The sequence below is a fragment of the Saccopteryx leptura genome, chromosome 11 (genome assembly GCF_036850995.1).
Source record: "Saccopteryx leptura isolate mSacLep1 chromosome 11, mSacLep1_pri_phased_curated, whole genome shotgun sequence".
NCBI classification, from domain to species: domain Eukaryota; kingdom Metazoa; phylum Chordata; class Mammalia; order Chiroptera; family Emballonuridae; genus Saccopteryx; species Saccopteryx leptura.
This window is the reverse complement of record NC_089513.1, coordinates 40140411-40167989: the sequence shown is the minus strand read 5'-3', so window position 1 is coordinate 40167989 and position 27579 is coordinate 40140411. Positions and strand designations below refer to the sequence as shown.

Sequence of the window (27579 nt, the reverse complement as noted above, 5' to 3'; positions counted from 1 at the left end):
AACCTGCATGGGCTGGGCTGCTGTGATAGTGGCCCTGACCCTGCCTGCTGGCTTTACACTAAGGTTAAAGACAAAGAGAGAATCTTAAAAGCAGTAAGAGAAAGACAGTTACCTATAAGACAGTTCACAAAAGACTGACAGCTGACCTTGGCTGGCTAGCTCAGCGGTAGAGCATCAGCCCGCCGTGTGGAAGTTCTGGGTTTGATTCTTGTCCAGTGCACACAGGAGAAGAGCCCATTTGCTTCTACTTTCTCTCTGTCTTTCTCTTCCTCTCCCGCAGCCAAGGCTCCATTGGAGCAAAGTTGGCCCAGGCGTTGAGGAAGGCTCCATGGTCTCTGCTTCAGGAGCTAGAATGACTCCGGTTGCAATGGAGCAGTGCCCCAGATGGGCAGAGCATTGCCTCCTGGTGGGCACGCCGGTTGGATCCTGGTCAGGTGCATGCGGGAGTCTGTCTCTCTGCCTCCTGGCTTCTCACTTCAGAAAAAAAAAAGACTAAAAAAGACTGATAGCTGATTTCTCAACAAAAACACTTCAGGCCAAAAGGGACAGGCATGAAATATTCAAAGTGATGAAAAGCAAGGACTTATAACCAAGACTACTTTTTTCCAGCAAAGTTATTATTTAAAACCAAAGGAGAAATAAAGAGCTACCCAGATAAGAAAAAGCTAAAGGGCTTCATTGCCATCAGGCTAGTATTACAGGAAATATTAAAGGATTTAAAAGGAGGAGGAGGAGGGGAAGGAGGAGAAAGAGGAGGATGAGGAGAAAGAAGAAGAGGAGGAGGGAGAAAAGGAGGAGAAGGAGGAGAAGTGTGAGAGGAAGGAGAGGAAGGAGAAAAAGAAGAAGAGGAAGAGGAAGAAGAAGAAACAGAGGAATAGTTAAAAGAATGAAATGGCAATGAATATATACCTATCAATAATCACTTTAAATGTATATGGCTTAAATGCCCCAATAAAAAGACACAAGGTAGCTAAATGGATAAGAAAACAAGAGCCACATATATGCTGTCTACAAGAGACACACCTCAGAATGAAAGATACATGCAGACTAAAAGTAAAGGGATGGAAAAAGATATTTCATGCAAATAAAAGTAAAAAAAATTAAAAAGCTGGGTAGCAATATTTATTTCTGACAAAATAAACTTTAAAGCAAAGGTTACAATAAAGAAGAGACAAAGAAGGATACTACATAATGAAAAAGGTAGCAATCCAATAAGACGTAATAACCCTTGTAAATATTTATGCACTCAACAAAGGAGCACCTGAATAGGTAAAACAAATCTTGATGGACATAAAAGGAGAGATCAACAGTAGTACAGATACAGTAGGAAGTTTAAAAACCCCATTCCCCAGTGAAGTCAATGGATATATCTTCCAGACAGAACAACAATAACAACAAGAACAACAAAAAAAACAGAGGCTTTAAATGACACACTAGATCAGATGGATTTAATTGATATCCGCAGAGCATTTCAACTCAAAGCAACAGAATATATATTCTTTACAAGTGTGTGTAGAATATTTTCAAGAATAAACCATGTTAGGACATAAAACAAGTCTTAATAAATTTAAAAGGATTGAAATCATATTTAGACATCTTCTCTGACCATAATGGTATAAAACTAGAAATTAATTATAAGGAAGAAAAACTGAAAAACATGCAAAGACATGGAGGCTAAATAACATGTTATTAACCAATGAGTGGGTTAACAATGAGATCTAGAAAGAAATCAAAAGATATCTCGAAATAAATGAAATGAGAACACAATAACCCAAAATCTATGGGACATAGCAAAAGGAAGAAGAAAATTCATAGTGTTACAGACCTACCTCAAGAAATAAGAAAAATACTAAATAAACAATTTAACTTTACACTTAAAATAACTAGAAAAAGATCAACAAAGCTCAGAGTAAAAGAAAGAAAATAAAAAATAAAAACAAAGAAGAAATAAATAAAATAGAGGCTAAAAACCCCCCACAAAAGATCAGTAAAACCAAGAACTGGTTATTTGAAAAGATAAGATTGAGAAACCTCTAGGCAGACTCATCAAGAAAAATAGAGAGAGGACCCAAATAAACAAAATCAGAAATAAAAGAAAAGTAACAACTGATACCAAAGAAGTACAAGGGATTGAAAAAAATATTTACAAACAACTATATGCTAACAATCTGGATGTAAAGGGTAAATTCCTAAGACTTCCTATAATCTTCCAAAACTGAATCAGAGAGAATAGAAAAATCTGAATAGGTGAATTACAACTAATGAAATTATAGCAGTAATAAAATAAACTCATGGAAAACAAAAACCCTGGACTGGATGGCTTCACCAGTGAATTTTACAAAACATCAAAGAACTAACATATATTCTTCTCAAACTATTCTAAAAAATTTAAGAGGAGGGATTACTCCCAAGCTCATTTTATCAGGCCAGCATTATCACAATTCCAAAACCTGATAAAGACACTTCAAAGAAAGAAAGTATAGGCCAATATCCCTGATGAACTTAGATGTTGAAATGCTCAACAAAATATTAGAAAACTACATCCAGTAATACACAAAATCATCATACACCATGATCAAGGGGGATTTATTCTAAGGATACAAGGTTTATACAATATCCACAAATCAGTAAACATGATACGCCACATAAAGATAATGAAGGATAAAAGTCACATGATCATATCAATAGATGCATAAAAAGCATTTGATAAAATCCAGCACCTATTTATGATAACAACTCTCAGCAAAGTGGGAATAGAGGGAACATACTTCAATGTAATAAAGGCCATATATATCACAAACCCACTGCCAACTTCATATTCAATGGGCAAAAACTAAAAGTGTTTCCCTTAATATAGGGAACAAGACAGATATGTCTGTTTTCACCACTCTTATTCAACATAGTACTGGAGGTCCTAACCACAGAAATCAGAGAAGAAGAAGAAATAAAAGGTATCCAAATTGGAAAGGAAGAAGTAAAACCTTTATTATTTGTAGATGACATAATACTGTCTATAGAGAATCCTAAAGATTCCACTAAAAAACTACTGGAACTTGTCACAGTCCAGCCATGATGAGTCTATTATGGGGTCCTCGAACAGGAAAAGGTATGGAATTGAAATAATATATATATATATATATATGTATACACACACACACACACAGCTTCAGGAGGACGCCACGGCAAACAGTCTCTACTATTCCTTAGCCATAACGTGCCTGCTCCCAGAAACACATCCATTTTTATTCATCAAAAAAATGTGGTCCATCAGCAATTCAATTAAGTTTCTAAGGCAACTCAAAGACAACCCCCACCATACCATCCAAATCTACCTTACACTAATAAGAAACTAGCTTCCAGCCTCCTCTGGAGAACATGAGTGAGACAAATGAGAATCAGGTGTAGCTCTTTGTTAAGGAGGCAAATGAAGTGAGGTTTGGGCCCAGCACCTCTGTCCAGATTGCAAAAATACCCTGTTTATTTATTCAGTCCCTAACATATCCTCCTTTGTATTTTATTTTTTTTAAACTTCAATTCGTGTACTGTGATTCATACTCATCTGAATTCCCATGTTCTGATTTGGAGGCAGACTGGAAAAATATAAAATAAACAACAAAATTGGAATAGCCAATTCTAACAGATACTATAGCAAGTGTTCTAATACAATGAAGTGATTAAAGCCTATTAGATTATCAACAAAGTCTCAACTAATACAACAGGATCTATAATAAAATTCTTACAGTCTTAGATGTCCTTAACATGTTAATATAATTTCACCAAGTCCATGTTGACACCATCACCACTTCATATTGTTTGTAAATGTAACCCAACCCCACTTCAGTCTGACAACTGTCCCAAGGAGCAGGAGTCACACACATTCAGGAAAAGTCCACAAGGCACTGGAGTTGTGGTCACATTTCCACACTTTGTAGCTAGAGTCCAAGTCCCAATGACAACTGCTTCTAGCTGATAACGATTGAGATAGACTGGGAGAGCCATCTGCAGCACATATGAAGACAGAGCTTCTGTTTTCTTTAAACTGGAGAGATGAACCCAGGGTGCCTTTCCCTGGAGCTCTGCAGCCATAGCATGGTGAAGAGAACCTTGGGATAAACTATGCTGGGTGGCATAAGGTAAATTCATCTAAATTAGGAGCAGATCCCAGCCTAAAATAGGCATGGGACATTAAGGCAGGAGGAATAAAGGAAATACTATATATTAAACAAAGACTATAAATAATAAAGAAAATAAAGACTATCAACATCCACAACAGAGATCTTCGAGTGATAAATAAAAATCCAAATATTCTGGCAAGGCATAGTAAGTGGCCCTTGTGTCCACAAGAAATGAGATCAGTTTACCTGCTACTTGGAAGAAATACCCTAGGCCTGTCCACGGTGACGTGAAATGGGGGCCGACAGCCCTGGGCACCTTTAGTCTTCAGTGACAAGTCCCAGCAAATTATGCAAGGTTAGGTCACAGGTGGCTGGAGCAGGGTTGGAAGAGACTGAACCATCCCTTAGAGGAGTGAGGGGGCAGCTTACTTTCCAGTGTCCCTTTTTTTCCACAGCAAAGGTATGTCCCTGGTAGGGGCAGAGAAACCTGGCAGGCTTTAGCTCAATGATCTTCCTTTCCACTCTTGAAGCAGGGCCCTGATGAGTCCTATGAGGCCCCTTTGGGGCATTGGAGCCTTTAAGGGTGTATGTCAAGAGCTGGTATTTTTCCTAATCTTTTTTGGGCTTTGTCTGACTTTTCTTTTCCTCTTGGTCATTACAGACCTTAAAAGCCATGCTCAGAAGATCTCACTGAGGGTTTTGAAGGTCCACATCTACCTATATAAACTTTTTCTGTATATCTGGAGCTATTTAGAAAAAGACAAAACAGCATTACTAGCTGGATCAAATAAAAGGGTAGAAATTTGCAAAAGAAAAAGGTTTGGTATCTCCTGTACATCAGTATTCAAAAGAAATTCTTCAAAGTAAATAGATTTGCAGAAGTTCCAGGACATGACTCCCCCACTTTATTTATTTATTTATTTATTTTATTTTTATTTTTTTATTATTCAGAATTGACCCTTAAGCATTTGTTGAGTATATTCCACAACATCTTGAGCTCAAAAACTGCAAGAAACACCCGTCTCAATGCTATCCTCCAACAAAATACAGCAAATGAACTTTCAAACAACATTCCCACACCCATCATAATACTCTATCCAGTCAATCAACAGGCAATTCAAAGAGAAAAAAAAAACTTACACCTTTGTTAAGCAAATCCACTCTGCTTCAAGCTTTGCAGCTGCAGCAACTTTAGCTTGGAGCAGTTTGGCCAAATTAGGAAGTCTTTAGGATCTACTGAATACATTTAATTTTATTTAAATTTTAATGAGTGTGCTTTACTTGTTCTAATTAAATTTTTAAATTTTTAGGGATGATATTTTATTTTAACAATATTAGATCTGACATTTCCAATTTTTTGCATGCAAGAACATAATTCAGGCCTTGAAAACAGACACATTTAGACATTAAACCAGCGGTTCCGATGGCTTTAGGCGACCCCTGTGTTTTGGTCGTTCGACCCCTGCCGGGGTCACGACCCACAGGTTGAGAACCACTGCATTAAACAGAGACTTCACATACAGTTACACAAACCAGGAGTGAAATCCAGGATTTTAGAGTTTAGAATGTGGCCTGCTTGATCTTACATAGGGCTATTTTAATAGGAACATGATAAGGATAAATACTAAACAGAAATCTCTCTTGAAAAATCTCAAGTCGGCCATATGAGATTTTTGTTTAGGCATATCCAAACAGGCTCCCCCTTCGCCCTCTTTCCAGGCATAGAATAGAAAGAAATAAAATGATAGTTTAGAGAAAGTTAGAGAATAATGGGGAAAAGCTGTAATTTTCCCAAACTCTTACGTCTTTTTATTTACTAAAGCTCAAATTCTAACAGCTGCTGCAACTGGCAGCCCAGACTAATCATGCCGACTCGTGGGCCGCTGAAAGCCTCCATCTCAATCCCAGCTGAGCAGCAGATCTAGTTTACCAGGGTGGGGAAGGCTTCCCTGTTCACCTCCCTGCTTTACCTTCCCCTTGGCTGCAGCCTCCGCCAGTCTGGGCCCAACCCAGCTGCTGCATTGGAAACAAGATTCACAGGCAGAAGTATTTCCCTGACCTTCTTTCTTTCGTTTGTCCTGCCTTTTATCAAAAATTCTTGGAATCCTCACCTTAAGGGCTGTGGCAAAAGCAAAACCTTGCATGTATGAAGTCCCAACATCTGCGCATATTCTGATATAAACTTCTTTTTATCATTATTCTTTCAACTGCTGGAATCAGCCATGAAACAAATTCCTGATATTGCTCATCAGGATTTTGCCTAATATTGCTGAATTTCTCCATTTTTCCCCCTGCATCTCGAGCCTGATCCAAAGCTTGTTGGAGTGGGATCTCCAAGGGTCTGAGACAAAGACTTTGGGAGCAGGGAGCTGCGGAGGCACAAAGTTTAAAATGGCCAAAGCTGTGATATTCTCATCTCCCGAGTTATTCTCAGACTCCAAGGTTTTCTCATATTTACATTCCTCTGTTCCTACCTCATTCTGTTCAAACAGCGTCTTCTCAAATAAAAACATTTGTACAAAAAGAAAAAGGTCCTTCACTTTTGATCCTACAACTCCCATATTTATTTTTTTCTCAAATTATTTATTATACTTTCTCACCAAACTCTACTTAAAAGCTTTACTCTCTAAAAGCTTTATACTTACTTTGTGTGACTTTATTATTACACTCTCCCCCCAAACTCTAAAGTTTCACTCTCTAGAAGCTTTGTACTTACTTCATGTGCACACTTCTGAGGAGTTCCATTACCTCTCCTCTTTCCCTTTTTTGATGGCCCCATGTTGGGCGCCAATTGTCGTGGTCCAGCCACGATGAGTCTAGTACGGGGTCTTCGAACAGGAAAAGGTATGGAATTGAAATAAATGATAGACAGGGACTTAAAGATATATATACTCTGTGTATATATATACAGATGCCTTCAGGAGGACGCCATGGCAAACAGTCTCTACTGTTCCTTAGCCATAACGTGCCCACTCCCAGAAACACATCCATTTTTATTCATCAAAAAAATGTGGTCCATCAGCAATTCAATTAAGTTTCCAAGGCAACTCAAAGGCAACACACACCATACCATCAAATCTACTTTACACTAATAAGAAACTAGCTTCCAGCCTCCTGTGGAGAACATGAGTGAGACAAATGAGAATCAGGTGTAGCTCTTTGTTAAGTAGGCAAATGAGTTGGGGTTTGGGCCCAGCACCTCTGTCCAGATTGCAAAAATACCCTGTTTATTTATTCAGGCCCCAACAGGAACTAATAAATGAAATCAGTAAAGTAGCAGGATACAAAATAAATATCTAATAGTCAGTTGTATTTTTTATACCAATAATAAATTCTCAGAAAGCAAAACTAAGAAAACAATCCCATTTACAATTACATAAAAAAATACCTAGAAATAAATTTAACCAGGATTTAAAAGTACTATACTTGGAAAATTATAAGACACTGAAGAAAGAAATTGAAGAAGATATAAACAAGTAGAAGCACATACATCATGTTCATGGATAGAAAGAAAAATTTAACATCATGAAAATCTCCATACTACCCAAAGCAATCTATAGGGTCAAAGCAATTTCTACTGATATATCAATGGTGAATTTCACAGGACTAGAAAAAATATCCCAAAAATTTATATGGAATCACAAAAGATCCCAAATAGTTGCAGCAATTTTAAGAAAGAACAAAGTTGGAGGGATCATGCTACCTGATATGAAACTATATTACAAGGCCACAGGAATCAAAGCAGCACGGTACTGGCATAAAATCTTTTTGCACAGCAAAGGAAACCATCAACAAAATGAAAAGACAAGTCATTGAATGGGAGAACATATTTGCCAATGATACATCTGATACAGGGTTAATATCCAAAATTTATAAAAATCTTAGAGATCTGAACACCAAAAAAGCCAACAATCCAATTAAAAAATGGAAAAGACCTAAATAGATACTTCTCCAGAGAGGACATACAGCTGGCCGATAGACAGTTGAAAAGATACTCAAATTCATTAATCATCAGAGAAATGCAAATTAAAACCACAACAAGATATCACCTCATACTTGTCAGATGGCTATCACCAATAAATCAACAAACAAGTAGTGGCGAGAATGTAGAGAAAAAGAACCCTCATGCACTGTTGAGAATGCAGCCTGGTTCAGCCATTGTGGAAAGCAGTATATGGAATTATCTTATGATCCAGAAATTCCACTTCTGACAATATATTTGAAGAAACTTAAAACACTAATTTAAAAGAATATATGTACCCTTATATTCATTGAAGTGTTATTTACAAAAGTGAAGATTTGGAAGCAGCCCTAGTGTCCATCAATAGATGTTTAAAAAGCTGTGGTATATTTACACAGTGGAATATCACTAAACTGTAAAAAAGATAGAAATCTTACCTTTGTGACAACATGGATAGACCTGGAGAGCATTATGTTAAGTGATATAAGCCGGTCAGAGAGAGACAAATACCATATGATTTCACTCATATGTGAAATCTAATGAACAAAATAAACTAACAAATAGAAACAGACTTACGATTACAGAGAACAGACTGACAGCTGTTAGAAGCAATGGGGTAAGGGAGCTGGGTAAAAAAGGTGAAGGGATTAAGCAAAAACCCCAAAACTTAGAGACAGGCAACAGTATGGTGATCACTAGAAGGAAAGGGGTGGGGGGAAGGTAGAATAAAGGGGGAATAAGTGATGATGCGATCAGATTTGATTTGGGGTGGTGAACACACAGTACTATACAGATGATGTCTTTAGAGCTGTACACCTGAAACCTACCATATTTCCCCATGTATAAGACAATCCCATGTATAAGACGCACCTAAATTTTGTGGCCTGAAATTTGAAAAAAATGTATTACATAAAGTTATTGAACTCGTTTTAATCATCACAAAATTCATACAACTCCTCATCACTGTCAAAACTCCCATCCATTAGCTTGTCCTCATCTGTGTCTGATGACGAATCACTGTCTTCAACAATGAGCACAAAAACAAGAGCAGAGAAGTGGGAAATGCAAGTAAAAAAAATCTACAACCACTGTATAAAACGCAACCAAATTTTAGATCACAAAATTTTCCAAAAAAAGTGAGTCTTATACATGAGGAAATATGGTATATAATTGTCACAACAAAAAATTCAATTAAAGAAAGTAAAAAGGTCTCTTTATAAGGAAAAATAATCCCTATGACTTAGATAAATAAAAATCATAGTGGCCCTAGCCGGTTGGCTCAGCGGTAGAGCGCCGGCCTGGCGTGCGGGGGACCCAGGTTCGATTCCCGGCCAGGGCACATAGGAGAAGCGCCCATGTGCTTCTCCACCCCCCCACCCTTCCTCTCTGTCTCTCTCTTCCCCTCCCGCAGCCAAGGTTCCATTGGAGCAAAGATGGCCCGGGTGCTGGGGATGGCTCCTTGGCCTCTGCCCCAGGTGCTAGAGTGGCTCTGGTCATGGCAGAGCAATGCCCCGGAGGGGCAGAGCATCGCCCCCTGGTGGGCAGAGCGTCGCCCCTGGTGGGCGTGCCGGATGGATCCCGGTCGGGCGCATGCGGGAGTCTGTCTGACTGTCTCTCCCCTTTTCCAGCTTCAGAAAAATACAAAAAAAAAAAAATCATAGCAATAAACTTTACTGGTTTACTGTTAACTCAAGCCTTACCACTTGAGTATATACAAATAATTGAAAATATGACAAAGAAACTAAACTCAAAGACGGATCAACTATTTGAAATGGCTTACTTTATCCTCACATAATGACTGCAGTTCCAAGTATTAAGATGGCTGTTACTTTAAATCAACATTTACATTTATATTCAAAAGCAAAATGGTACCTGATAAGCATTAAATTATGCCTACTCCATTTGCAGGATAACATATTAAACAAATGAATTCATAATTTTTAAAGCTTGATGAGTTACAGGACATCTGGCACAGATTAGTTAACGCTGGAACTTAATTTGGCTGGAAAGACAGTAGGGACTAGACCAGGAACTTGTTTTGAAGCCCATTAGAAGAAGACTTTGAAAAAATGTACCCTTCACTGGCATAAATGTAGATTTATCACTCTTCTCTTTGACAAAGGAGAATTATTTATGCTAGAGAAGAACAACAAAAGACTTGGAGATTTGTGTCTGTGAGTGAAGCCTAAGCATAATTGTCACAGGCCAATGTCTGCATTCCCTCAGGGCAGCGCTAGGAGAGCTGTAGCTGGACTGGTCTACCCTGCGGGAACGAACCGGGTGGGGGGAGTGGGGGACGACGACAAGGCAGTGTTTGGTTTGTATGTGAGGCTGCGTGTCTCAGAGCCCTTAAATGGTTATACAGAGTGACTCCATCTTCCAGTAAATATAAAAAATAAATTAGTAAAAAGACTGGACAAAAAAAGTGAAGCAGACAGAAAGACATTGGCTAACCATGGGTAGAAATCAAAGACCAGAATGTAAATCAACTGGTACATTTCCATTGCTGGGGGTTCAGCTCTTAACTGTCAGGGAGGGAGGTACTGGGCAGATTAAAACTTGGGAAAATCACAGAGGAGAGTAACCTTAGTTAAGGGAGAAGTAGATAAAAGTATCTATTTGCAGCCATGATGGCATCAGCGCACAGGTCAGGATAAACTTGGAGGGTGTGCACACATCAGCAGTGGGAGAGTCCCAGTCTCCACTGTGTCCCGTCCTTGGGGGAGGATGGTGTGGAGAGAAGCAATGAGTCAGAGGGCAAGTGCATGTCATACCCACATGACCAATTTATATGTTCTCAGAACCAATAGTACAAATACTATACACATACTGAGTACCCAATAATCACCAATGTCTTTTGTATTTTAAAAAATATTTCCACGTGCTTAATTATTAATATTGAATAGTTTAGGAAAAGTAAGGTAATACCTGGACGGTGATATGGTCCTGGATTTTTTCTCTAGTCACTGAAAGAGAAAGCAAAAAGAAATTTAACATTGAAGAATACAAATGAACCAAATACAGTGTGTACTTGTTTTGCTCTGTTCTCACTCAAAACTCCACCAGCAGTCATGAGCTCTCTAAGCAAGGATTTGTATCACAATATGAACACTTTCAATCACTCCAATAATTTGAATGAGAAAAAAGTCAAAACCTCAATGAACCGTATTAGACAAAGATAACAAAATGAAACGAAAATCTGGGAAAGGTGCTCCCAGAAGAATGTATTAAATTCTGGCAGAGAAATGGGGAACAGATGAAAAAAAACGAAGAAAAATTTGAACAATATCTAGTCAAAGGTTCCCAAACAACGACAACCTGTTTAGGTATAATACTAATACATGCAACCTTGAGCCCTAGACAAGTCGATTTAAAGGGGAAGATGCAGAAGTGTTACTGTTAAAACTGTTCTCTTACCTGTGAAGATGATAAAGATGTTGTTATGGTTTGTTGTTACAGTACTGTTGGTGATTAATTAAAGGACAAACCAACAGTTGTAAAAATGGTATCTTGATCAGGACAGAAAACAAATCAGAGTAACATATAAAGGCAACACAGGGGTATAAATAATAAAGACTCTAAAATAATAAACCTCAGTCATTGCGAAAATAGCTTGAAAGTGATTGATGTCATGTACATCTTGAATAGAAGGAAAAGAATCCTTAGTTATAATAAATTACCAAAAAGTCACCAGGAAAGAGAGGAAAGAAGTAATTTTTGTGGCACTGCAGTTATTACATGCTCATGAACATCTTGGTGTGAAATATACACTTTATTAAACATGTCCTTTTTACAATTTCTCCTGAATTAAGATAATTGTTCAGGCCCTGGCCGGTTGGCTCAGTGGTAGAGCATCAGCCTGGTGTGCAGAAATCCCAGGTTCAATTCCCGGCCAGGGCACACAGGAGAGGCGCCCATCTGCTTCTCCACCCCTTCCCCTCTCCTTCCTCTCTGTCTCTCTCTTCCTCTCCCACAGCTGAGGCTCCACTGGAGCAAAGTTGGCCCAGGCGCTGAGGATGGCTCCATGGCCTCTGCCTCAGGCACTAGAATGGCTCTGGTTGCAATAGAGCAATGCCCCAGAGGGGCAGAGGATCGCCCTCTGGTGGGCATGTCAGGTGGATCCCGGTGGGGCACATGCAGGAGTCTGTCTGACTGCTTCCCCATTTCCAACTTCAGAAAAATACCCCCCAAAAAGAAAAAAAAGATAATTGTGCAGTTACGGGCATTTGTAAATAATAATGAAGACAGGTCCTGTCTGTGTACGCTTTACCCAGTTTCCCTCAATGGTAACATCTGGATGGGCGACAGCTCAGTATTGCTGCCAGGATCTGACACAGATACAGGCAAGACGTAGAGCGTTTCCATCACCACAAGAATCCCTCACGTTGTCCTTTTATGGCCACACCCACTTCCCTGCCACCCTCACATTTTAAGCCAGTTGCTCCTGGCTCTGGCTCCTTGGTGAAAGGAAAGGTTTATAGGTTAAAAATCCTGAGATGAACCACATTAGGGCCTGAAGTCAGCTACTGATGAGTTCTGAATCATACCAAATACACAAATAGCTCTGAATCATACCAAATACACAAATAGCTTTGTGCTAGCAGCCCTTTTTGTATTAGTCCCCAATTGGTTTTCCAAGAATTTTAAAGTATCCTAGTAACAGTGCTTTTGTCAAAATGTTTTTATCCCTCCTGTTTATCAATAGAAGTATCCTGGTTCTGTACTAGGAACACAGTAAGTGCTCAAAATTGTGGGAATTGAAACAAAGGATAAGAGAGTTATTTCTGGATAAGTTATAACATCATGTTTTACACTTTTCCTGACCATCAGCAATATTTTCACTGTTTTTTTTAGTCAATTTTCTCAAATTTCCTCCATTTGCCTCCTTTAAACTACTATTTACTAAAATAAAATTTCTTAGTACAGCTACGGTGAACATACAGGCTTCTTTTTAATTGCTGTGCAGTGTGTGTAATTAGGGGTAAGGGATTGTGGCAGGCCTATCCTGAGAGCACCATTACAAACAGGAGCCCAAGACACAAACCTGGTTGTGTCTTGAGTTGACAAGACAAGCTGGATACAAGTTTTCTCGGCAAAGGGTCGGAGGGAGTCCAGGATTCATGGCATCTGTTCAGATAAAGAAGAGGTGCTGACTCTTCGTAATATAAGTGGAAAAGAATACATTCATATTTTGGAGAAACTTAGGTACTAAGTTGTATACAACTCAGGGAACAAGGTAAGAGCTATACCAGGGACTGAGGGGTAAGGCAAGGGGTGATTGAGGAGGTAACAGGGCAGTCTTTCAGTTACTAACGGCAGAGAATTGGTTGAGGATCACAGGGACTCGGGAGTCAGATAGACCATTTCTGTGAGTTACAGCTATTTAAATATGAGAAAAATTATCTCCTCCCTTGAGCTCTGAAAGCGCTCATAAATGAAAACACATCATTATATAATTATTTTGTGGCCCTAGTGGTTCTGATTGCTGCTAATGATAATTTTTTTCCTTTTGCTTATGGATAGGCATTGCCCAGTGGAGATGTAAATGTTCCCCGGCCGATGCAAGAAAATAGGAGGGAATCCCACTTAAAACCTAAGTCATCCCCCAATTTATTCAAATTGTATGTGAAAAAGAGGAATGGAATTCAGGGGATAAATTTTAACTGCATAAGCCATTGCTAATAAAAGATTAAGAAGTATGTGGTTTAGCATCTTTTAATTATTTTTTCTAGCATCTTGAATACGCAATGTTTGAAATCTCTGGTTAGATCAACATTATTTTGCTCAGAGGTTTGTGGACTTTGCATACTGATTCTTTCCTGTTTCCAAGTACATTTGCTTTTAGGCTATTTTTATTCACTTTAAAGGAATTTTAATAACTTTCTGTTGACAGCATGGACAGCTGGTCTTGAGAATTAAAGAAAATTCACTTGCTGACTGAGGAAGGAAGTGACATCAATGAGCTTCTAAAGTCAGCCCGGAGGGGAAAGCTGGCTTGTGAGAGAGTAGCCTTTCATTGCACTGTATTTATCGAGAGATGCCTTGGGATGCAAATTGCTGTATCAATCAAACCTATGGTGCCTACCTCCAGTCAACTTAGTGCAAACTGGAGGAACAATGCCCAGAAACTGAGGAGAAAAAGGATGAGAGGTGCAGGAACCTGGGGGTTAGGTGAATTCCAGGAGCTCAGGATCCCCTCTCTCTGGACTGATACTTTATTCTCTTTGAGCCTCAATTTCTTTGCCTAGAAAATGAGTCTGATGTCAACTGCTGGCTGAAGCCAGTCATTTTCTCTGACAGACAGCTAATAAGAACATGTACTAATATATAGTGTAGAAATGTTATCTTGCCACTTTTGCTATCAATTGCTTTTTATCTCCCATGGAGAGCTATCTAGAAACAGAGATCTTTAGGTGTCACACAGAGCTATTCCTTTGATATCTTGATATTTTTAAAATTGGTATGTCTTGTGTATAACTCCACAGAAAAAAGTCAGGTGCCAAATCTGGACTTTAAATAATAATGACAATAGTGATAACAATTATTATTGTCATCATAATAAATGATTGAACTGTTTACCACCATTAGGAAATTCTCCTCTGGAGCTGCAGTTATCCATTTTTCAAAGATAATTGTGGTGCAAGCACACTGTGTATGAGTGTGGGTTGTGTACTGTAAGCATGACTGTATGTGTGTAGATACACACACCTGTGCCAAAGACAGAAAGAAAATTACCTACAGAAATTTTATAATTATGAGCTGAAAAATTAAATGGTTGATTATTTATTTATCAGCTCACTCTAGAAAGTGTCTGAGGTGGCTACAGTGATGGTTCAAATATAGTTAAATAATTTGAATTTGAGTTAACAATCTAGAGTCAAACAGAATTTAATTCAGTTAATTCACCTCAAGAGATAGGTGTATTCATACTGGCTTCTTTTTCTTACCCATAGAAATATTTGGGGTATTTAATTAAATTTTCAAATTTAATGAGCTTAAATATGTAATTTAAACCACTCAAAATTACCACACTCCCCCATGTATCAGATGCACCCTTTCTGAAAAATTTGGGGTCTAAAAACTGGATGAGTCTTATACAGTGGTTGTAGATTTTTTTTTACTTGCATTTCCTGCTTTTTTGCACAGATGAGGAGTTGTATGAATTTTATGATGAATAAAACTTGAGTTCAGTAACTATGTAATACATTTTTTTTTTTCAAATTTTGGGCCCCAAAATTATGGTGTGTCTTATACATGGGGAAATACAGTATTGCTTATGGAGGGTCCTAAATACTTCAGGAGAGATTTTGACATTTATGGGTGCTTTAGAGGATTTTGAGCCAGAGAGTGATTAAAACTGTTGTAGAATTAATCTAACAGTGGTATGGCTGGAAGATGAGAAATACCGGTTAAGGCGAGGGAAGAATACAGGTAGATGAATGTGAGACAAATTGTGTGGAATTGAAGGGACTTAATTCAGGTGAGGGGTTGGGGCAGTAGGACAGTGAAAAAAAAATGAATTAAAGATGAGAAAGATTTTAAGGTTGGTTACTTGGGAAAAGCTGCTTTTAATGCAAAGGTGGAAACAAGGAAATAGGACGGGTTTTAAGAAGTAAATATGGCGAGTAATGGTAGAGGTTTAGCATTTGTTAAGTTTCAAATACCAACGGGAAGACTTCCTGGAAGAGGTGGACAGTGAGCTGGGGAAAGAGGCAAGGCAATCATCTACAGAGAGAGGTTAGGGAAATCTATAGGAGCAAGACTCCTTTTAATGTATACATAGAGAAATAAATACCAAATTAGAATTGGAGAAACAGTTGTATTTTGTTTGAATGATTTGATGCTTCATTATATAATAGAATCGAAATTTACATAGTCTGCAGTGAATAAGACTGTTTTAAATCTGAGGATTTCTTATCAAGAAGCAGGAAGTTAGAAGATTGATTTCAGAACTTAAGTTCTTACTGGTCCTGCATTTGAATCAAAGGCTATAATTCTGAGACCAATTTCAATTTGTCATTTCTTTCACACATCAGTTAACTCAGTTCTCTGTGGATACTGACTTTCAACAATTGTAACTCAATTCTGACACTGTGTACTCAGACTTAGCATCAGATCCCAAAGATTAAGGGCTCAGTCTCATACATAACTTCCCCCCACCCCTGTAGCAGTCACAAGTCTAGGTTGTCACCTGTGCTCCTGACACACACAGGCTTTAGATGGGAACTCCCCATGACCAAATGGCTTGAAGAGCTCAGAGAGACATTTTACTAACCAGATTACTCGTTTATTTTAAAAGGATATAACTCAGGAACGACAACATGAAAGAGATGCACAGGATAAGGCCTGGGGAAAGGCCATGGGGCTCCCGTGATGTCCCTGGGCACACCACTCTACCACCTGGCACCTCCACGTGCTCACCAACCTGGAAGCTCCTCTGAACCTTGTCCTTTGGGTTTTTATGGAGGTTTGATTACATAGGCTTTCTTTTTTTTTAATCATTGGTTATTGGCTATGAATTCAAACTCCAGCCCTGCTCTTCCCTCCACAAAGGTCAGGGTGGGACTGAAAGTTCCAACTCTCTAACCGCATGTTTGGTTCCCTTGGCAGCCAGCCCCTGTCCTTAAGTGAGGTACAAAAGCCACCTCATTAACATAACAAAAGGTAACTTATCATTTTCATCACTCCAGCAATTCAAGGTTTGCAGGAACTCTGTGCCAGGAATAGGGACAAAGGCCAAATGTCTAGTTCTCATCACAACAGCATAGAGGCAATCACAAGTTCTAGCAGGAGAAACTGAGGCCAGTTTCCTCATTGAAAAACTGGGGCTTATGAAATTTTAGGTTTTATCTATGGAGACCGACTGAGTTAATGACAGAGTTGAGTATAGAACACAGACTTCAGTAATGGCCAAAGGTGAGGACAAGTACGGTAGTCCGCCTCCCCTTATCCTTAGGGGACATGTGGCAAGTCCCCCAGTAGATGCCTGAACCCTTGGACAGTACCAAACCCTATACACACTACGGTTTTCCCATGCATACATACCTATGATAAAGCTTAATTTATAATTTAGGCACAGTAAGAGGTTAATAATAATAGCTAATAATAAAATGGAACAGTTGTAACAATATACTGTAATAAAAGTTATATGAATGGGTTTGGGCCATTATTAGTAAAAAATCAGAGTTCCTTGAACACAAGCACTGTGATACCAGCTTAGTCAAGATGACTACTAAGTGACAAACAGGTGGAGACTCTGGACGAAGGGATAATTCAGGTCCCAGACAGTACAGAGTGGGACAGCGCTAGATTTGTTCATGGTACTCGGAACAGTGTGTGACTTAAAACTTAAGAACTGTTTATTTTTAGAATTTTCCAGTTAATATTTTTGGACCATGGTTGACCATGGGTAACTGAAAAGATAGAAGGTGCCACCACGAAGAAGGAGGACTACTGTAGTTAGAATGTCTGAGTGTTAATCTCCTTCTTTTTACTCTCCGTCTGGGTGGCTTTGGGCAAGCAGCAACCTCTCTGAGCTTCCTCATCTATAAAATAAGGATAGCAAACATATCTGTGATGTATGAATCACTTCTGGTGACTCAGTGAGTTAACGCATGTAGAACTTAGCACTATACATGGCATTCCTTTGTGTCACACACAGGCTGCCCGAGCTAAAGGTAATAAAACCAGACAGCTTAAAATTCAGATAGAAGCTGTTTCCGAGTGTGGTTAAGAAGAATAACAACACATTTCAAGATAATAAAGTATTCTCTTCTGGAATCACTAGAGAGTATGGAAGAGAATTAGGAATAAATATTTTTAATGTCAAGAAATGAAAAAAATTAGTCAAATCTAAATGATTAACATATCATCTAGAACTTTTGCTTAGACAATTAATAAAAATAAAAGCGCTTGGATTCCTGTTTTTACCTTAAGTCGTAAACGCACAGGCAGATGTCTAAACCCGGCCCTTGGCCTCCACCCCCGGACTGTCACACTGCAGGGGAGACAGACTCCTCTGCTCTGTTCCAGTGAAGTGGGGGTGAGGGGCCCACTGAGCAAAGGGGCACGGGCTTCCCATGAAAACTGAGGGGTAGGTGTCTCTCCAGAGAGCCAATTCTGGTCCTCACGCAAAAGATGCTTTGAGAAGAAAGGTGTGCTCAATTTCCTGCTTACCTTTCGATACTTCTTAGGGTGAATTATGATACGGCCCTTGTGAAAGACTCTCTCCTTGATCAAACTTTTGTCAGGCTTCTCTGACCCTTCTCCATTAGGCCTTGACATTGACCCCATCCTGTCTTCTGCCTACCCAGCCCAGTCTTAACAGAAATCCTGCAAGGTAAGTTTAACAAGAGTCCTCCCACACTTGATAAATGATCACCCTTAATATCTGATCGAGTTTCTCATCTCCCACCTTTGATGTCTTAACCATTGGCCTGCCTTTAGGAAGACTCCTGTTAGGTCAGTTCAGGAAGAATCAGTCCCCCTTATTAATTTTCCATCCACCGACCCCCACACTCTATTCCTAGGCTATAAATCCCCATTTGTCCCTGTCATATTTAAAGTTGAGTACAATCTCTCTCCTCTATTATGATATGCCGATTGCAACAGTCCTAAATAAAGTCTTCTTTACCACTTTAAGGGTAAGAATAATTTTTTTCTTCAACATACCTAACATTTTAGTATTAAATTTATTTTTCTTGTTTTATATATATATTATCTTTCCAGACACTACAGATTTTATTAATTCCTCACTCAATTTGTAGATTCCATGCCCTCTAGCTTCTAATTATCCTGAATGGTGGCTCAACACCTTAGTACATAATCAAGGAAACTGGAGAAAACACAGTCGATCAGCGGTAGACACTGGACCTCACAATGTCACTTATATACTGTAGGATCCACATTCTTATTAAAAGTAAGCTTCCCTTCATCCCCCTAAACTTGGAAGTAGTGAGAAATATTAGCTTTTTTTTTTAATCATATGCAGATTTTTGAAATGGGATGCTGTCTTTACTTTCAATTTCAAGCAAGATTTTTTTTTTTTTTTAATGCAACACTTGGGACAGCTGGTTATTCTCAGGAAACTTTTAGAGACTCCACAGACAGTACATATGGATAGCTTTATCAATTACTTCTTTCCCATACATCAACACTTCTAGCCACTTAAGGCTAGAAGTAGCTGAAAGGATTGTTAATAGGCTGTAATTGTTAGTCAGTCTCCCAGCTCTTTGTACATGATGTAAACAAACCTCCAGAGAATTTGTTTGGAAAGTGTAGATTACAGTTCCGTGGAGAGAAAAAGCGAAGGCCGTGCCTGCTTCAATGGTTCCTGGGTATGATCAGTGGGTCTCGCTGTGCCATGCGGCAGGCCTGCGGTCCCAGCATCAGAGACCGAATGTAAGCCGGCAGCAGTGGCTCCATACAGTGCCGTTTTCTCAGTATGGACACACCAGATGTTCTCCTGTACAGATGTTCTCCATAGGATAGACTCATGGTTTCAATGCTTTTATTTCATCTCCCTTACTTTTATGTATATATTTTGGCATTTTGAAGAATTTTGCCTTTTGTTTGTTTGTTTTACATCTCAGAGGTCTTAAATATCCCTCCCTGCCAGGGTTGGGGCTGGGGAGGGTGGTAGGACAGCGTAAGGAGGTGTCATAAGATCAATTCTGTGGTAGGAGTTGTTTTTTAACACCCAGGACAGGGTAGAAATCACAAAGCTGAACATAATCTATGGACGTTCCACAGCAACTTCTTTTTTTAAATCAGCTATTTATTTCATATCATTAAAATTAGAGGAAAATCATTTAATACTCATTTGAGTCAAAACTGGCTTCTAGCTTCTTGCTTTTGTTAAAAAGAGTTTTGGATTTTTGAAGCTCAGTGTTGTTCTACTTAGCAAGAGAATGTGTTGATTCTAGTTTCGTAATGGTGACAGAATAACTTTCTTCTGTTTTTTGTTTTTTCCCCATTCACCTGGAAAGTGTATAACTCTGATCAAATCTGGTTGTTGCTAAGGAAAGTAGTACCTTAAACCCAGAAAGCCTTAAACTATTTTATACATGAATTGTTACATGATTTTCTATTTTAAAATCTTCCATTCTTCTTCTTTATTCCCTTGAAAGAACAGAGAGCATAAAACCTTAGAATTTTATAATGTAGGCAAATAACATTAATTCTACCGAAGTGCTACAATGAGTGCTTACATCAATATAATTCTCCTTGCATTTAAACGTACCCAAGTGTTATCTATAAATAAGAATTTAAGATGCTAATTTATCTCCTCTCACTGTCTTGCCCATTCTCTCATTTTTTCTTAAACCAAGTTATGGTCATATCTAAAATATGAAAAAAATATATACAAATTTATAAAATACTGATGAAATAAGTAAGCTATAATAACCAGCAATCCTACTACCTGTAGATAAGATCTGTTAACATTTGTGGTACATTGTTCCAGATATTTTATTTATATTTTTCAAAAATACTATCATCTAAAACAAGTTTTAAAAGCTTTTTATTCACTTGCTTGACCAGGCAGTGGTGCAGTGGATAGAGCGTCGGACTGGGATGCTAAGAACCCAGGTTTGAAACCCTGAGGTGGCCGGCTTCAGCGTGGGCTCACCAGCTTGAGTGCAGGGTTGCTGGCTTGAGCATGGGATCATAGACATGACCCCATGGTCGCTGGCTTGAGCCCAAAGGTTGCTGGCTTGAGCCCAAGGTCGTTGGCTTGAGCAAGGGGTCACTTGCTCTGCTGGAGCCCCCTGGTCAAGGCACATATGAGAAAGCAATCAATGAACAACTAAGGTATTGTAACAAAAAAATCGATGCTTCTCATCTCTCTCCCTTTCTGTTTGTCCCTATATGTGTCTCTCTCTCTGTCTCTCTGTATGTCTCTGTCACAAAAAAACTTTTTATTCACTTAAACAATATATTATAAATAACCTTTGCATGCCATTAAATATTCTTAATGTATATTATTTTGAATGGCTACATAGAGTTTTTTAAACATGCCAGCGCTCCCTTAGTCCCTCTTTAGAGATGTTTAAGTTAGTTTACTGTTTGGGGAGGGAAGAGGAGATCTTATCATGAGCAACACTGTGAGGAGTGTTCATGTGAATATAATTTTGAGCATATCCATGAACCTTCCTTAGTACAAATTCCTGGAAGTGGAATTGATGGATTAGAATTTTATTAGGTCTAATACTAATACCTATGAATATTCCTAAGAGTCCATTTCCCACAACTTCTGTTAACTCTAAATTAAAAATAATTGGTGGCAATTTTTTTAGGAAACATGCTGTTTATGCAATCTTATGGTTTTGTATTTTTTTTTTATTAGAGAGGATGAACATTTTCCTATATTCACTGGGCATGGACATTTACTTTTTTGGCTCATCTCCCTGGCTCCCTTTCTAACAGAGCATTTTCTTTTTTTTCTTATTAACATTAATTTTTGCCTGCCATTAATTTTGTGAATAATTTTCCCACTTTGTCATTTGCATATTTGCATTTAGTTATTTATAATTTTAAGCAATAAAAGGGTGAGCTAATGATTATAACGGCAAGTATTCGGTGAGCACCGACAACATACGAGGTCTACACCAGGAACATCATGTTTGCTGTTCACTTAGTCCGGCCTGCTCTCTGGCCGAGATAAGGCTGTTGGTATCTTCAGCTGTGCAGATGGTGAGGGCTGGGACTTAAGGAGGTGAAGTGGCTAAGACTGTAGATCTGGGAAGTGGGGAGCCCAGTCTCCTGACTTCTGAGTCTGCCGTCACTCCTCTCCTGGTTTCTGGCTTCTCTGTCATTCTTGGAGAGGTGTAACTCAGTGTAGCAATGAAAATAACAAGGTCAATCTGTACCTAATCATATAAAACAGGATCTTCATTGTATTCTCAGAACAGTGTGTATAACTAATCTGCTTTGAAAAGTACATATGTTAATTTATAAATAAAGAAGTCAGAGGTGATATACTTGAACAGTTGTTATATGTCCAGCCTGGTGGAGGAGAAGTGATATACTTTTAATTTAGACACATCGTATTTTAAAATTTTTCCATTTATGAGAGAGAGAGAGAGAGAGAGAGAAGCAGCAACTCGTTGTTCCACTTAGTTGTTCCATTTAGTTGTGCACTCATCGATTGCTTCACCTGTGTGCCCTGACTGGGGATCCAACCCATACCGGGTGACACTTTGTCCGTGGAGTCATCTGACCAGGGCCTAGACAGATCTGTTTTTGAAAAACCTTTTTTATTGGAAACATCCTCTGCATTGATTGAAAGAGAATGATATTTCTGTTTTGAATGGGAAGGCATGGCTGAGGCTCCGAATAAGACTTTTCTTCTTTGCACATCAGGTCAGGCATTCATTCGCTTACCCACCTGTTCAACCATTTAAGATACATGTTTGAAAGTCTGCTTTATGTTGGTCTTGAGACGGATATAATGATGAAAGGATATAATCAGTCTCTTCTCACAGTCCACCAGGCAGACTAACAGAACAATTCCACGTCCAGGGACAGCAGATTGCAGTGACTTCAGCATCTTGTCCTTCAGATACAGACTTCGGGTTAAGCCTGGCAGTCTCTCCAGCCTCTAGAACTCTGCAGCCTGCTAAGTCAGTACCGGGACTAGTCAGAGCGGCTACCGCTGGTGCTTATTACTGAGCCGTTGGGTCTATTTTCAAGAACACAGAGAATGAAAAGATTAGCTGCCTACAAGCTCCCCCAGCTGTTCAAATGGAAAAACTTCACAGAGCCTTAGGGTGCTGGGCAGCACAGATTCATGCTTATATTTTTAAAAAAAGCATTAAAATAAAAGTAAGTGAAACAACTCTTCCTGTGTCTCTTCAAATGTAAATACCTATTGCGGCTTAAAGGCTATCCTGTAACAGTAGAGTGTAGTGATCAAGAGCCAGACCAGGGTGTCAGACAGGTGTGGCTTCCTGAACGACTCTTCTATTTACCAGCTGTGTGACCTCAGACACTTACTTGACATCTCTAAACCTTGATGTCTTCCCTGAAAATGGGGACTTTCAGGATGATACCTACCTCCTGAGAAATTTCAGGAGGCCTGACTGACATAAGGCATGTATAATGACATAATGAAACCAGTGCCTGGCACACAGTACGTGCTCAATAAATGGAGCTGCTTTTTTTTTTTTTTTCACTTATTCATAGGACATTCTTATATCTTTAATTAAAACAAATTTCAATCACAGTAGACACAAATATTAGTTTCAGGTACGCAATATAGTGATTAGGCATTATATAACTTACAAAGTATAAATGTAGGCACTCTTATTACACATTTTATTTTATTTATCAACAAACGTAGGCAGGTACAGGGAACTGACTGTACAACCTGAGCATTTGTAGGCAAAAGAAGTCTCACAGCTTCACCTATGTCCAACTAGTTATGAAAATAGACTCCTATACTAGACCAGAGAAAAGACAGACACAAATGTCAGTGGATGACTCTCAAAGTTAACTGCCCACAGACAGATTTTTGCCTTCTGGAGCTTACTTGAGACTCCGGAGGGCGACACAGACAATAACCTATAGATACAATACGTAAGTGAGCTGTTGAATATTTTAGAAGGTGGTAAGTGTGACAAAAAAGACAAGGAAGAGTGGGGTAATGGAGCTGGGAGGGGTGGTGGTGAGGACGACCCAGGGGTACAGTATAAACTCAGGTGTTCGTTAAGGCAACGGCATTGGACAAGGACTCGATCTAGGTGAAGGAGTTAGTTGGGACTATGTAGGAAGAGGAGTTCTAGGAGAGGAAGCAGCAGGGACCCTGAAGTGACAGCACCCGTCTCCATGTGTTTGAGGAACAGCAGGAGAGTCAGTGTTGCAGGGGCAGGAAGACAGGGGCAGTGACCTGGTGCTGAGGACAGACCATCTGGGGACTCGGAGGCCACTGTCAGGATTCTGGCTTTTACTCTAAATGACACAGGGGGCCATGGCAGGATTTGGGGTAGAAAAATAAGATGATTTCACTGAACTTTGAGACAAATATGCATTAAGAATGAACTCCTGAACCGTGAGTGGGCCGCTGCAGTAGCCCAGGTGAGAGCTGACGGTGGCTCATGCAGGCCGGTGGCATTTTCCCCGCCATGGGCTCTGATTTCAGATGTCCTTTCAGGTGCGTCTGTTATAAAATGTGGTTTTAGTTTCAAACGCTGCATGGCCCTGAGAATGAAGCCCGGTTTCTTCCCAGGGCCCCCATGATGACCTCTGCCTGCCTCCAACTTCATCCTTTCACACCCCGCTCCTTGTTCACAAATTCCAGCCGCACTGGCCTCCTTTTGGTCATTTGGGGTCAAGTTCTTCTCAGCCTTGCTGAATAATCCCTTCATCCAGAACACCCCTTCTTCCTGTCTCAGTGCAAATGTCCCACGTTCGAGGACTTCCCTAACCAGGTAGCTCTCTTCCTCACTCTGGGTCTTTATTCCTCTATGTCAGGGGTCCCCAAACTTTTTACACAGGGGGCCAGTTCACTGTCCCTCAGACCATTGGAGGGCCGGACTATAAAAAAAACTATGAACAAATCCCTATGGACACTGCACATATCTTATTTTAAAGTAAAAAAAACAAAACGGGAACAAATACAATACTTAAAATAAGGAACAACTAAATTTAAGTCAACAAACTGACCAGTATTTCAATGGGGACTATGCTCCTCTCACTGACCACCAATGAAAGAGATGCCTCTTCTGGAAGTGCGGTGGGGGCTGGATAAATGGCCTCAGGGGGCCGCATGCAGCCCGCGGGCGTAGTTTGGGGACCCCTGCTCTATGTATTTCCTTCCGGGCTCTTATTTACAATCTGCAATTCTATCACTTTTAAATCTTTGATAATTGTCTGTTTCAGTCCCTTAGAATGTAAGCTCCACAACTGGTCAGCTGGGATGGGGTCTGTCTTGTTCTAAGGGGAATATTCTCAGTGTCTAAAATAGTACCCAGCAGAATGAGGTGCCTGACACATGACTGCATGAACACATGCATGAAAGATGAGTCCCACAGGATAAGCTGGCGCTAATGAGGCAGAGATGCAGGTCGGAGGATAAAAGGTCCCAGGAAAAAATAAAGAGGATTTCAAGTATCTCAGAAAAACTCGAGGAGGTGACACTTCAGATGTGACGTGTTTTTTGAACCCCAGACTGGATATCATCACTTTGAGTATGCCAGACACTTATTATATTCTGTTTTAATGATCTATTTTTGTATCTGTTTCCTCCACCAGGGGCCATGTACTATTCTTTCTTTTATTCCTGGTGCCTAACTGCTTGACAAATACTTTCTGTACCCAACTGCACTGGCTCTTCATGTCTTCTAACACTCTCATGCTGAGCTCTCTAATTAGATCCTCATTAAAAATAAAAACTTATCATGAATCTTGTACGGCCTTTGTGGAAAAAAAACTTTGCACACATGCCACGATCTTTTAGATATGTTGAGATGTTTCTAATCAAGCCACCATCTGGGCCACATGTTTTGTTAGCTTGATTTTGTGTTGTTCCATCAATTCATGACCACGTTACAAAACCCAAAGCATGGGATCTGAACTACAATCTGCAACAACGTAGGGAGATGTCTACTTCCTTTCTGAAGTTTTAAAAACCTAGTACACTTTGAAATGAAAGAAACAAGGAACTGATAAAATTAAAATCAGGTGTCAGAATGAGGTGTGGACACTGGTAGGCATTAGTAGGCAAGGCAAAGTTCTCTAATCAGAGGGGGCACCATTAATACCTAAGACACAGGCAAATGCCACACTTCCCACTTCCTCCAGTGACTTTCTGGAGCAGCGATGGGACAAGAACCTGCTCAGGTGGTGGCGCAGTGGATAGAGCGTCGGACTGGGATGCGGAGGACTCAGATTCAAGACCCCGAGGTCGCCAGCTTGAGCGTGGGCTCATCTGGTTTAAGCAAAAAGCTCACCAGCTTGGGCCCAAGGCCGCTGGATCGTGCAAGAGGTTACTCAGTCTGAAGGCCCATGGTCAAGGCACGTATGAAAAAACAATCAATGAACAACTACGATGTCGCAATGCGCAACGAAAAACTAATGATTGACGCTTCTCATCTCTCCGTTCCTGTCTGTCTGTCTCTGTCTATCCCTCTCTCTGACTCTCTCTGTGTCTCTGTAAAAAAAAAAAAGAACAAGAAACATTTAGATGAAAGAAGCATGAAAAATGTGGGGAAGGAAGAGGAAACCAAACTGTGCAGTGTGTTTTCTGAATCTTAAAACTGCTGTTCAGTTGATTTCTGCTGAAAACATATCAATGATTTTTGCATTAGGTTAAAATTGTTTGATTTTTTTAGGTCAAAAAATTAGTTTATTTTTAACTGACTATAAATGTTTGTATGGTGCCTGGCAGCTTTCTCACGATCCAGGATCTCATCTGGTCTTCCCAACAACTCTTTGGCAGGCAAAGTGGGTATGATTATCTTCATTTTACATTTGAGAAGAGAGAGGCTCTGAGCTTTGGGCAACTTGCTCCAGACCACACAAATGTTAAGTGACACAGATGCTACCATGGGACTTTTGATAGCATACCTACTGTGTGTCCTGCCAACCTTACTTTGTCTTTTAAATCTATGGTTTTATGAGATTAGGTTTTCCTGAGCCAAGATTTCAGTATGGATGTGCTTCCAGGAGAAACCAGTAAGGGGCTGTGAAACCAGGTCTCCTAATGCCCAGACCAGCTTTTTCTAGGAAGCAAGACAGGAAAGGGGGAGGAGCCAAATAATGGTGACTCCAGGACTGCCGGGTGCAGCGGAGCATGAATTACATCTCAGAATTTATTTCAACCTCTGGTAAAGGAGTTGGCCTTTTGTATTCCCTCACACTTCCATGTTGACCAGTCAGCGGGAGGTTTCCCCACGACCTCAGGTGAGCACCCAGGGTTTGGGAGCAGTCCTCTGAAGGGTGTCTATTAGCAGCCGAGAATACCTGAAGGCTCTCCAATAGTGTACCCAAAATCTATGCTAATCGGGAGGGTACAATGAAATACTGTAAGTGGGATAAATGAAAGTAACTATGAATATAAGAAATTGTTTTATTCTGGTACATTCCTAGGGCAGACTGAATCAGCCCATCCGGCACCTTCTTTGAAATCAGAATCAGGTAGAAGTGCAGTAATCAGACACTTCCCCTGAGGAAGTTGATTACAAAGACACTCATTTAGAGAAAGGGGGGTGTGGCCAAAGCTGGACACTGTTTCATTGAAGTTACAGAAATTAATTCTATTAACACATTGTGTTCAGACAAAAGATTCGGCATAGAGAACAGTGATTTATCTCTCAATCACGTGACTGGTAAACGGCGGACCGTGAATGTGAACCTAGGTCTCTGATGCCCAGACCAGCCCTTTCCAGGTCCCTCTGTGCCAAGCAGCAGGAAGAAGCTTAGCTTTGCAAGTGGGCAGTGCTGGGTGAGGATCCAGGAGGACAGAGGTTAGGGGAGCGTCCCCTCCCTGAGTCCCATAGCTAGCAG

At 39.8% G+C, this 27579-nt stretch overlaps 1 protein-coding gene across 1 annotated transcript in view; it reads right to left on the bottom strand.

Moving 5' to 3' along the window:
- CHST9 (carbohydrate sulfotransferase 9) overlaps positions 1-27579 on the bottom strand; it is a 258283-nt gene that overhangs the window by 33570 nt on the left and 197134 nt on the right. The window contains exon 4 of the mRNA XM_066353444.1: positions 11005-11042. Coding sequence (XP_066209541.1) covers positions 11005-11042 — 38 coding nt within the window. The remainder of the gene's footprint in view (positions 1-11004; positions 11043-27579) is intronic.